This window comes from Rhinolophus sinicus, linkage group LG12 (genome assembly GCF_036562045.2).
Source record: "Rhinolophus sinicus isolate RSC01 linkage group LG12, ASM3656204v1, whole genome shotgun sequence".
In the NCBI taxonomy this organism is placed as follows: domain Eukaryota; kingdom Metazoa; phylum Chordata; class Mammalia; order Chiroptera; family Rhinolophidae; genus Rhinolophus; species Rhinolophus sinicus.
In genome coordinates, this window is record NC_133761.1 from 14,485,102 (window position 1) to 14,497,424 (window position 12,323).

A 12,323-nucleotide genomic window follows, 5' to 3' on the forward strand; every position below is an offset into this window, starting at 1 on the left:
AAATTGTGCCTCCAAATAATAAGCCCCATCAGGCAACTCATCTGCTTAAAGATACCCACTGACTTCCTGTTGCCTTCAGGCAGACATCTGAACACTTTAGCATGAGATAGATCTTCTACCATCTGGTGCCAATGACCTTACCTGCTTCAACTTGAGCTGGCAGTTAGGAAGCTCTTCTGCCATTGTGTTCATCTTTTCTTCTCCGGCACCCCAATACATGGCTGAACTCATGGCGGATACTAATCAAAAGTCCACTAGATGGATGGATGCATGCCCAGAGAAGATGGACAAATACATAAACACATGAATGAATACATTTATAGGAAGACAAAATTTAAATACCTCTTCCTCATATTCTGAAATACCTAATCAATCTGAATTTGCAAGCTTCTATAAAAGCTGATCATTTGTTTCTAGGCATTCTTCTTTTTTTTTTTTAAAGATTTTATTGGGGAAGGGGAACAGGACTTTATTGGGGAACAGTGTGTACTTCCAGGCCTTTTTTCCAAGTCAAGTTGTTGTCCTTTCAATCTTAGTTGTGGAGGGTGCCATTCAGCTTCAATTTGTTGTCCTTTCAGTCTTAGTTGTGGAGGGCACAGCTCAGCTCCAGGTCCAGTTGCCATTTCTAGTTGCAGGGGGCACTGCCCACCATCGCTTGAGGGACTCGAGGAATTGAACTGGCAACCTTGTGGTTGAGAGCCCGTGTTCCAAACAACTGAGCCATCCGGGAGCTCAGTGGCAGCTCAGCTCAAGGTGCTGTGTTCAATCTTAGTCGCAGGGGGCACAGCCCACCATCCCTTGCGGGACTCGAGGACTTGAACTGGCAACCTTGTTGTTGAGAGCCCACTGGCCCATGTGGGAATCGAACCGGCAGCCTTTGGAGTTAGGAGCATGGAGCTCCAACCGCCTGAGCCACCGGGCCGGCCCTCTAGGCATTATTCTTGCCTCCAAAATGTTCTGGCTTAAATCTAGAGAAAACTCTTCCCACAGTAGACAGAGTATATGATTTGACTTAGATTATAAATGAAACTGTGCTAGGATGCAATGATTCTACAAACATTTATTGAGCAGCTGTCAAGTGCTAAGTACGCTGTGGGCAGTCTAAGACTTCTCAAAGAATGCACACAATATGGGAGCACAGAGGTTAAAGAACAAGAGTGAACTGTGGTGTCATGATTGCCAAGGCTCTCCAGGTGGCTGTGGTGGAGTTCCGGGAAGTCTTCCCACCAGAAGAGAAGCCTAGCTGAGTTTTGAAGATGCAATATGACTGTAAGTAGGTCATTTAAACTGGGGTGGGGCAGAAAAGTAGGGCTTTCCAAGTAGAAAACCAAAAAAGAATGTCAAAGACAGAGAAACAAGAGAGAGCATGTAACAAGGGTTTTGCAACAAGTTCACTGAGGCTGTAGTTTGGAGAATATCTGGCTGAGGGACACATTTCAAAATAAAATAAGAAAAAGTAGTTTGGGAGAATTTGTGGAAACAAAAATGGAAGAGGGATTGTAGAAGGCAGGAAGCTCTCCAGGTAATCTCACATTCCTGTGGCCTAAATATTATACTACCTACCTGCACATGACTCTTAAACTTCGATCTTTAGCCCTGATAGCTCTCCCAGGATGCAACTTGCCAATTTAACCCTTCACACTCAGTTATCTCAACTGAACTCTGACCTCTCTGCCCTAAATCTGTAATTCCCAGAGGATATATATATTTCCATTCACCTAGTTGTTAGTCTCCACCTCTAGTTAATTAACAAGTCCTGTCAAATCCACTAGCTTAGTCAGTCCTCCACCATCTTGCATTAGACCATGGTAATGTTTTCTCACCCACTATGATCCCCTCCAACATAGTTCTCCACTGTGCAACTGGAATAATCTCAAAATTGTGTTTCTCAAACTGTAGTCTACTGGTTACCTGAGGTGCTTGGTTAAAAAAAAGAGTTCCCAACACTGATGACTGAAACAGCATCTTTCGGGGTTCCTCTGAGACCAGGAATCTGTACTTTAATGATCCCCATCTTCACCCCTTTTTGTCATTTACATTTAAGAATCACTAATATGTCGGGCAGAGTAGTAGAAGTTAAGAGTAGATACCTTGAGCCAAAATGACTAGCTTTAATTCTAGCTGTGTGTTCTTGGGCAAATAACTTTTCTGTTCTTCTGTGTCTTTTGGAACACTTAGGACAATAGTGAACTACCTAGCTCTTGGGTTGACAATCAAATGAGTTGAAACATTAGTGGTGGCTTTTATTGCTTCTCACCAATATTTCTGGTTTTCTTCGGCTTCCGTGGAACAAATGTACTTCTTCTCCACCCCAGGAAGTTAAATTTGTTCATGTAATTTACTTAGACCAATGAAATGTGAGTGGAAGTAGTGTGTGCCACTTCTGAAGGAAGTTGGTGATGATGCTCCATGTTTTCTCTTCTGTTTACATGTTGCTGTGGAAGTGCCCAAGACAGGAGTGTGGAACAACGAGCCACTATATGGAGGGCAGCTGTCCTGCTCTCCTGTGTGAGCAAGAAATAGAGGTATATTGTGCTAAGCACTTGATATGTTAGGGATTGTTGTTACCGCAGCATAGCCTAACCCAACCTAACTATTTCAACTATAAAGCCCTTGAAATAGGTCTGGTCTATAGTAACTGCTCAGTGACAACTTCAGGAAAGAATTCAGCAACATGGCTCATTGGAAAAGCACCTTTTCCCTTCCCTAACTTAAATCACTAGATCCTGTCACTCTTCTGCTGAAAATCCATCAATAACTTCTCATGGAATTGAAAATCTCAATCACTACCTTGGTGCACACAGTCCTGCTTCCTTGGCTCTCTAGCCCTATCTTGGTCACTGTTCCATTCATTCTCCTGCCATACTGGCTTTCTTTTAGTTCCTTGAACATGATAAGCAGTTCCTGACAAAGGACCTTTGAACTTGGAATTTTCCTCCCATACCTTTTTTCATCTTCGTGTCTCAACTTAAATGTCAGGCCCTCAGAGAAGCCTTCTCTGTCCACCCAACTGACGCAGATGCTCCTTTAAGCCCTCTTCATAGTGCTGTCTCAGCACTTTCCCTGTGTTTTTCATACTCTTCATCGTAATTTGAAATTAATTTTGCTTGTTTGCTCACTTGTTCTCTGTCTTTCTCCAGCACTAGAGAGGAAGCTCAAGAGGGTCAGACCACATCTCTCTTGTTCATGGTTTTCTCCTCAGAACTAGAGCAGTTCCTGAAAAATTAGTTGTGGAAGAATGGGGTGGGGAAAAAGAAGTAGAAAAGAAAGAGGGAGGGAGAGTTGTCCTGGAATTAAATTGAAGCCCTTCTGAATATAAAATACTACTCTAAATGATTATTACAAAAAGAAACTGAGGGTTTCTAACAAAAGTGATGAAAGTTCAGAAGAGTAATGCTTTTTTCAATGAAATGATGCTTTGTTATTTTCAGAAATGGTATAATCTGTAAATTAAGACACAAGTATATTCCTGTCAAAATAGATAAGTCAATAAAAATGCAATTCAAGACCAGCTGTTATTATGAGGTAATGTACTGTAAACATAAAAGTCCTGAATCTGAGTTACCTTTTATTTTGAACATTTCACTCAATAAAAATCTGACATATTGGGTCCAAGTGATGACACATTCCATACTAATGAAACTTTCCCATAGCTTAAATAAACAAATGTAGATCACCAAGTAAAATCAAAGCCAAGTGTATTTGCACAACGCAAGAAAAGTATGAATGGATTAGAACCTCTAATGGTTTATACCTCTCACCATTTATAACAAACTTTGAGAGTCTTTTGAGTGACAGGGTATTAGACTATGCATTTCCAAGGGCCAAACACTCTATTCACTTGTTAAAAGACTAAGAAATCTAAGATACAAAGATATGAAGTGACTAAGGACATACCCCAGTCATTTAAGGAGGGGTTATGTCACGTGATTCTGCTAATCAACCGTGTGCAAACTTTCCTCCTCATCAGTCCTGCTTCCTACGTGTGGAATCATCTTACATAACTTAAAGGGAACAGCTGTTGGTTATCTCTCACTGTCTTCTTTCATTCCTGCAAAGGAGCCCAAAAACATCTTTTCCTGGATCCCCAAAGGTACACAAGTACAACCTACTCTTTGAATCCTTTTGCTGGAAAGGTTATAAACCAGATCTGCATGGTGAGGGGAACCAAAGAAGTTCAGAAGAACTTCCTGATCTAGGAAGAATCCAACTTCTGGTTATAAATGACCCCATCTCTACTTTTTAAAATACATTGTTACTAGGGAGATGCAACAGGAAAACAAAGCGTACGTTAAGTTTATAGTTCTCTTTCATTTCTATTTTCAACAATAAATAATAGAACCCAATCTTTCTCAAATATCTAGATTTTTTTTCCTTTGTGAGAAAAAAATAAATTATTGTTTTAGAGTGAGAGTCTACTGGGTTCAACCTCATTTTTTTCTTAGTCTTATAGAGAGAATTTTCAAGGTTTTCTTAATACCAGAAGAAAGATAGGCTCTTCAGGCAACCACTGCTAAACATCATTTAGCATCAGATGTCTTGTATTTTCATTGCCACTGCTGTCTTGGGGGTTATAAATGAATGAGAATGTTCAAGGCAACTGCCTCTTCTGTTAAGCTTCGTACTACACTCAGAGTGAATGAATGAATGACAGAATGCCTGTTTGAAGGAAGGCACCTGTTGTTTTTCTGGTTAAGACTCAGTTAAGACCACAAAAGTTTAAGGTAACATTTAGAAATGCAGTAAAAAGAATCCACACACGTTTTAAATTTTTATTTGCTTACAAAAAAAAAAAGGAATAAAAATAGGTTTGCAAAAACTTATCTGCATGTACAAAATAATCCGTGTAAATAAGGAGGGCAAGCCTTGGAATACTGCTGGATAAACTGTTCATCAAAATTTGATCTCTTTGCATCAGAACCAGTGGAAAGTCATTATTTTACATGTCAAAAACCACTGCAAAACTAAATCTATTGTTTAAATCACCAAATTCAGAAAGGTTATATTCTAACACATAACCTTGGATAGCAGCGAAACCAGTTACCAAGTGATCAGAGTTAGACAGGTCAATTAAGCAAGAGGTAGGTTCTCCAATAATAATCCCTTTTTCTTTTTACCAAGGCTATTGGGGCGAGGGGGATTCATAATCTTTGCATCTCTTTAAATTCCTGTTCTGTGAGGAACCTATTTCCCTTAAATACAATCATATCTGCCTTGTCGCATTTTGGGACTTGAGATAATCTAACACAGAAAAGATTCCATAGTTCAATATTTATGTGTGTGTGTATATGTGTATTTTGTTTGTTTGTTCATTGCCAAATTTCTCTGAGCATTATTCTCTGGAAAAACAACTATTCTGGCATATCATTAAAACAACAGAGAAAAATCAATCCTATGGTGCCACAGATTAAGGGGATTTTTGGAAAACATAAATTTTGTCAATAACCATATCCAAGGAAGCGATTTAGGCGGATGAAACAAGCCCCCCAAAGGTCATATACAAACCACATAATGCCATTCTTCTTGAATGAAGTCCCTTAAGAGGTCTTGCAGTTGGTTTTCGAATTTCTCATGAGGCTATCAGATCCCAGAGCCCCACAGTTCCATGGCTTCCAGCTCATCTTGGACAGGAGTGAATTCCGGCTGGTCAGGATGGGGAGCTAGAGAGGAAGAGTGGGGGTGGGGACTTGATAGGACCCAGAAACCATAAATTGATATTCTCCCCTCATATAGGTCCACAGAGACATAGAGTTGGTCATTAAACTACAGAGATCTCCTGCTTGGGTAGAAAGCAGTAGCTACCTTTACCCACCACGCTGCTTGCTCCTTCCGCATGAGGTTTCAGATGGTTAGTAAAAGAAGGAAAGGACAGATACATTGCAGAAATTGTTAGAAAACTAGAATCACAGCCAGCTGATTAAATATTGTATGTTTTATTTACAAAAGAAACCCTGAAAACTCCGCAGAATTATGAAAAATAAATTTTAAAAACCGATCTCGTGTTAGAAATCCATCACCAGGGGGCTGTAGGGAGGGGAGGTGATGAGAGGAATCATGGAGAGTAGGGCAGACAGGGAGAAAGACGTCCATCAATCTTGTGTGGGGACAGGATAGAAAAGAAGGCACAGATAAGTAACTTTATTACTGAACCTTCACAGAGGGGAGCTTGGGATCAATTCTTGGTACACATTTGTGTACCTATATGCAAGCGGATATAGAGCAGTCCGTTTCTATTGTGGTTGACATGTGATTTGGTTAACTTCTGGCATATCACTGTGTGTGTGTAGGGAGCAGGGAGGGCAAGAGATGTAACAGTGGGCAGGTAGGGGAGGAGGTGAGGCAGGGAAGCAGAGTGCCCATTGCTAGGGGCAGGGGCTGGGTGGTGGTGGTCAACAGGACAGGTCTTGTATCCATAGCCAGTTTCCCAGAGTAGAGGCGTTGCACTTCAGTGCTGGTAATCATTGTAAGGGATCAGGTCTTAATAAAGGACAGCGAGATTTGAGAGAACAGGGAGGGAAGAGATGAACAGAGAAAAACACATCAGCAAAACTCTGACCAGTTCCTCTGGCAAATAAGGTTAAATTTAACTTCATCGACTAATAAGCTCATTGCCCCAAAGCAGCCTCTGAACCTTTCCTTGATGCTTCCAAGGGCGACGATGTCAGAACATGTCCCATCGCACAACCCACCAGCATATGCGGACTATAGATGTTTCTAGGAAGTATAATCTCTTTAGAGTCTCAGTCCAGTAGTTAGTAATGAGGCAAGGATATCAGGGCTACTTTCGTTGCTCTTTAAAATGATTTTCGGTCACCTATGTATGTGGTGGGCAGGATGTCACCCCAAAGAATCTAGGGGATCCCAGTTTTGGGGAAGTTCTAAGTGGGAGGTTTCCTCAAAACAAGAGTAAAATTTGACAGGACATCATGGCCACACCACAGCAGTGACATAGAATGAGGGGCCCAGAAGAATGTTTGAATACGTCCCCCAGTGACCAAACAGGTCAGAGGCCAAGTGTGTGCAAATTGCCATTTGGAAACAAGGAAGGCTTAGAGGTGCTGTTATTTTGAATTCCCTCTTACGCTTTTTAAAGAGATAACCTCTACAGTCATTTGCACTTTATAGAAGATGCCACGGGATAATTGAAGGCAGTAAGAAGTTCAAGTTCTGCTTCCCTGCCATCATGGGTGTACTTTGCATAGCACCCTTTCACCATTATGGTATTAGCCATAGTAAAACACTGCTCAAGAGGCTGGCACTTACCTCCCACCCCGTAGGCAGAACATGAAGAGGGGTCGCAGTATCCAGGCTGGCCGGAAGGACCTTGTGGTCCAGGCACCCCCAGGTGACCGGGTGCACCCCTCGGTCCAGGAGAGCCAGGGGGCCCTGGGCTTCCAGGCCGACTCTCCCCTGCAGGTCCTAAAAAGCACCCACAAATGAAAATAGTTGGTCTCTTTACTACCGCAGGGTGAGTTTTGAGACCAAGAAGCAAACTCTTACAAGAAGCAACCTTACACGTCTTGACAGTTAGGATAACCTGCCTCTTTCTACTCATTGAGTTCTTCTTCCTAAACTGGATTCCCTGGGAGAGGATCCTACTTTAGTCACACATTCTCCTGGAGGGCGGTGCTTTTAATCAGCTCAGGAAATCTGGGAAGCAAAATGTATTCTTTCCTATCACCTCTGGGATATTAACGGGAAAGGAGGATTCTACTCTCAACCATGTTTTCTTTATGGAGCTTCTGTTTCCCAGTGTCATTCCTTATGAATTCAGTGTATGGGCGCACACACACACACACACACACACACACATGCGTGCACAAACAAACACACACATACAGACACTCAGTCTCAACCTCATCATCTATACTGGTTTATGGCAGATAATTGAAATGAATTAGTCTGGGTCTGAAAGAAATTATCCTACAGGAGAAAAAGGAAAAGTCTGAAACTGAACCCAATACACTAATCCAAAATTTCTTTAGGCTAGCTTATAACAGCTGAAAATTTAGATTAAGTGAAAATAGGAGAGGGAGTAAAATTTTTGTGAATTGAAGCAGTTTATCAGGCAAGGTTTTGTTTTGTTTTGGTGGTGGTGGGTTATGTTCGTTTTTAGGCCTGGATTCCAACGGTCCTTAAAAGATATTCTTTTGTAACCCCGTGGCAATCTTATAGTTACTGACTGCTTGAATGTAATCAATAATGTTGTAAAGATTTTGTAGGGCATCCGATGGACACTTGTCTCATTAGGGAGACCACCTCAGGGATGATGTAGATGCCTGATCACTGCACTGTACACCTGAAGCTGAGTTGAACAATAATGAATGTCAACTACAATTTTATATATATATATATATATACACACACACACACACACACACAGATATACATATACACGTATATACTCACAAGAAGTGGAGTACAGCATTAGGAATAGAGACAGTGGAAATGTAATAGTTCTGTGCGATGTCAGAGGGATAGTGGATGGGGGAGGGGGGTTGACACAGCATGAGGGATACAAATGATAAATGTCTAACTATTACTTTGTTTTGTGCACCTGAAACTAATTTAAAAAAAAAGATATTCTTCACCTAGCACCAAAATGAAACTTAGGAACAACTATTACCTTTTATTTGAAAAGTGTTATGGCTCTCAGATACCTTCAGTTTCATTCAATCAGCATTCACCAATCACGCATACTGTGCAATGCATGATGCTAGATCAGTTTCTCACATAATCTCGAATAACAAGAATATTTACACTCAAAAGGAGTGCATTGCATTAGGAATCTGTCCTAGAAAAAGTACTTTCCAAAATCATTATTAGGTTGGAAGGAAAAATCTGTAAAGCATTTGATTTGATGTGGCCAAGATTGGGATTGTAAATATCCAACAGGATTCCAATTTATAATTTTAACAAGTATGGTCATCTGAAGGCTATTCTTACAATTGTAACGAGTGTGAGCATCTGGAGACCATTTTAAAAGCAAGCACCTAGTAATGTAGACAAAACACAAAACTTTACCCAAAACTCATTCAGTAACTACCAGGGTGGCAGAAACTATCAGCGCTCATCAAATATCCATGTGTTCCTCGAGATTTTGAGCTTCCCTTGCAGGTCAGTTGCAGCTGTGTGACTAGTTCCAGCCAGTGAAATACGGCAAGTGACTTCTGCCATTCTGCATTGAAGAAGCTGATAGCTGACATGCCTCCTTTATCTGTTTCCTGGAGGCCTTTTTCTCCAAAATGGAGGGAAACCACCTCACATCAAACTTTGTAAGAGTGTGATATAAACCTTTATGGTGTCAATCCACTAAGCATTTGTTACTACCACATATCCTAGCCTATCCTAACGCATGCAACCAGTGAGATCCAGAACATGCTGTAACTTTGTGGGCTTGTATTAGGAGGATTAACAAACTGGCCTCCTAACAAAAGGAATGAGAAAAACAGCCATTCTAGTTAGATACAAGGACATAATATGGCCATTTTCCTCACCTGTGATATCCAGTGAATATGAAGATTAAGAATTTTCATTTGCAATTTCCTGTCAGGTAGGGAGATTTACCTGCTGGCCCAGGGGGACCTCTTGGACCTTGGCTTCCAATGCCTGGGTTTCCTTTTTCTCCCTTGACACCAGTTAGACCTGTTTATATATATAAAAAATAAAAAGATAGAAAAGAAAAAGTCTCCTTAAAATAAAATCTGGACAGTCCATTTTTTTCTGGGTTTCCAAAGGACCTCTCTAACGAAACCATGATGGGGTTCGTCTGGGTTATGGTTACCATGGGACTTTTAAATTAAATTCTGACACTGGTGACTTACGCACAGCCACACATAGAAAACCGGCTCTGTTTCTGAGCATGGCATCTGTATTTGCAATACTGCAAAGTTATCTTCCTCCTTCCTACTAAAGTGGTTCAGCCTGCCAGGAGCTGGCCAGTGTCTTTGCACGCACGCGGCCATCAACATATGCAGCTGGCACGCCACAAGTAACACAATAGAAGTCATAAGTGAACATGTCTAACATTTTCCTTTTGGTCCACCCTGTAATGTATCTGCAAAAGGCATGAATTATAATTAGGCAGCAGAGTTCTAAAGAGCGTGAGTTTCCATTAAAAACTTGGAAGCCTCAGGAAGGCCTGTGTTTGATTTGGCTGATTCAGCCCCATAAAAAAATCTAAACCTATTCATGTGTCTTTTCCACAGAGCTGACTTCTTATTCCAAATAATTTATGGTGCTATTAACAAACTATACATTTTCATAGGCAAAAACCAAAGAAGCATATGCTCGGACACCTTGGTGTCCAAGGAGGTTCGATCACAAGATCGCTGGACAGGTGACAGCGCGTTGCACTGAGGTCCAACCAGTCCAAGAGAGAGCTGCATCAGAATGGGGTCAGGGTTACCCTGACTCACATCCCAGAAGATCTCTGGTGTCTGTTTTTCATGTGCAACAATGCTTTGAAATAGTAGAATGTGGAACTGCATCTCTACGCAATTACACTAAATAGAGAAATTATGTGCGAATTGGCAAAGCCTAGAAAAGGAACATAAATAAATGAAATAACCAATTTGATGGGGAGCAGGCATGCAAGTGTCTTACAGTATTTAAGATGACAAATGAGTCTTTTTTTTGGTGCCTCTGATTAAATGCAATACATATTCCGACAAATTAGGAGATCCAACACGCAAGAACTCCAGCCCTTGAAAAATAATCACTTTTAATATCATGGTTTATAACTTCCAGAAAGAAAGGTGTTCGTGTAGTATTTGCTCTGGATATAGTTGGTTAAAAAAAAAAAATGACTGATGACCAACTAATAGTTTTTTTCTATACGACTCATGCAACCATAATCACTGCACAGGATTGTCCCTTGATTAGAAGCTTTGGTGTCTGCGTGTTTCTTGTGACCACCTCGTGGGGTCAGGGCAGACCTGGCATCTTGTAAAAAGCCCTTCTTCCTTGTTAGTGGTCCTCAGGGCTACTCCATCCACTGCTATGCTTCCCCAGTACCCATGCCTGTTGCATGTGGCCTTAGTGGTATTTTCTGAGGTCAGACAAGGTCAGCACAACAAGGAGAGGGCAGGGCACCACCCACCGAGCCTATGCTCTCCTGCTTCTGGCTTGATTCTTCTCTTAGGAAATGGTAAGAGAGAGTGATTCCTCCAAAAAAAAAAAACAACGCAAAAAAAAAAAAAAAAAATAATTGCATGAGTTGAAGAAGCACACGACTTAGACTAGTCAACATTTTTAATGCTTGATTCCGACAGAAAACCAGCCTGAGTACACCTACTGGGCATGACCCAGTTAGTTACTAGTGTAGCTAATTGGTTAATAATTGGAGTGACTATGTTTGAGCTGGTAGAAGCTCTCTCGCTTGCGAACGATTGTGCCCTAACATGCATCAGGGAATCTAGCAGAAACTGCTTCTTCTGTTAGAACTGGAGTCACATTTCCCACAGGGAAACACCAATTTTTAAAGAATTAGAACATAATAAAATACACGGATGACTAACACCAGGCTGCACATGATTAACTGTGTGGGACTCGGGCCTCCCAGGAACTTATGGTCTCAAGGATCAATGTTAACAGCATGGCGTCTTGGTGACTCTCCACAAGAAGACACAGGAGATTAGCCTGAACAGGACATCCAGGAACGTATTCTTGGGAACAACCCCCGACAAGAGTTTCCTGGCTTTTCCTTTACGCCTTCATAAAGAAACCAAAAGGCGGGGAAGATTGGCTAATAGAAAGTCCAGTTGTTTCAATTTTCCAGTTATATAGAGAAAAAACAAGTGGAATTTGATATTGTCTGTAATACAAGTCAAGGGAAGAGAGGCAGAGCCTCACCAACCTATTCCAGCCCCTCAAAATGCTTTAAAAAAAAATAAAGAAAAAAAAATTCTAAGGACACAATGATATCTTAAAATAGAATTTTAGAGTTGACTATCCTTGAGGTTATGAGCCAACTGTACGTGGGCTAATATATAACTATGTGTCCACTTTTGGTTCTGAGACTGAAGGAATATTCACGTCCATGACAACTGCGCTTGGTTATACATTTTTTTGGAATAAAACAAAAATGTTAAAAATCAATATTTAAGTACCTAAGATGAGGATTGAAACGAAGGCTAAGCTTAGATACTGCAGATCTCTAAAACTAAATCTGGATATATTTTGACGAGCCTTGTAGGCCTTGATTAATATGAGGGAAATCAAAATGTCCTAAAATAGCCTGTGACTGTCCTTGAGATGACAGATGGCAATGGAGTCTGGGTAGAATCATTCTTTACAGACAAAATGCAGTCATCCCCCACAGA

General features: G+C 41.0%; 1 protein-coding gene across 5 annotated transcripts in view; it reads right to left on the reverse strand.

The window, feature by feature from the left end:
• Window positions 1-4,758: 4,758 nt before the first annotated feature.
• The window catches only part of COL14A1 (collagen type XIV alpha 1 chain), a 224,969-nt gene continuing 217,404 nt past the window's right edge, over window positions 4,759-12,323 (reverse strand). For 3 of the 5 annotated variants that reach the window (XM_019716589.2, XM_019716514.2, XM_019716662.2), the window contains exons 46-48: window positions 9,568-9,645; window positions 7,264-7,419; window positions 4,759-5,660 (exon numbers count right to left, since the gene is read on the reverse strand). In XM_019716589.2, coding sequence (XP_019572148.2) covers window positions 5,581-5,660; window positions 7,264-7,419; window positions 9,568-9,645 — 314 coding nt within the window. In that variant the 3' untranslated portion in view covers window positions 4,759-5,580. Of the gene's footprint in view, window positions 5,661-5,917; window positions 6,478-7,263; window positions 7,420-9,567; window positions 9,646-12,323 lie in introns of those variants that run through there. The other 2 variants (XM_074317020.1, XM_019716740.2) reach the window with 2 other exon arrangements.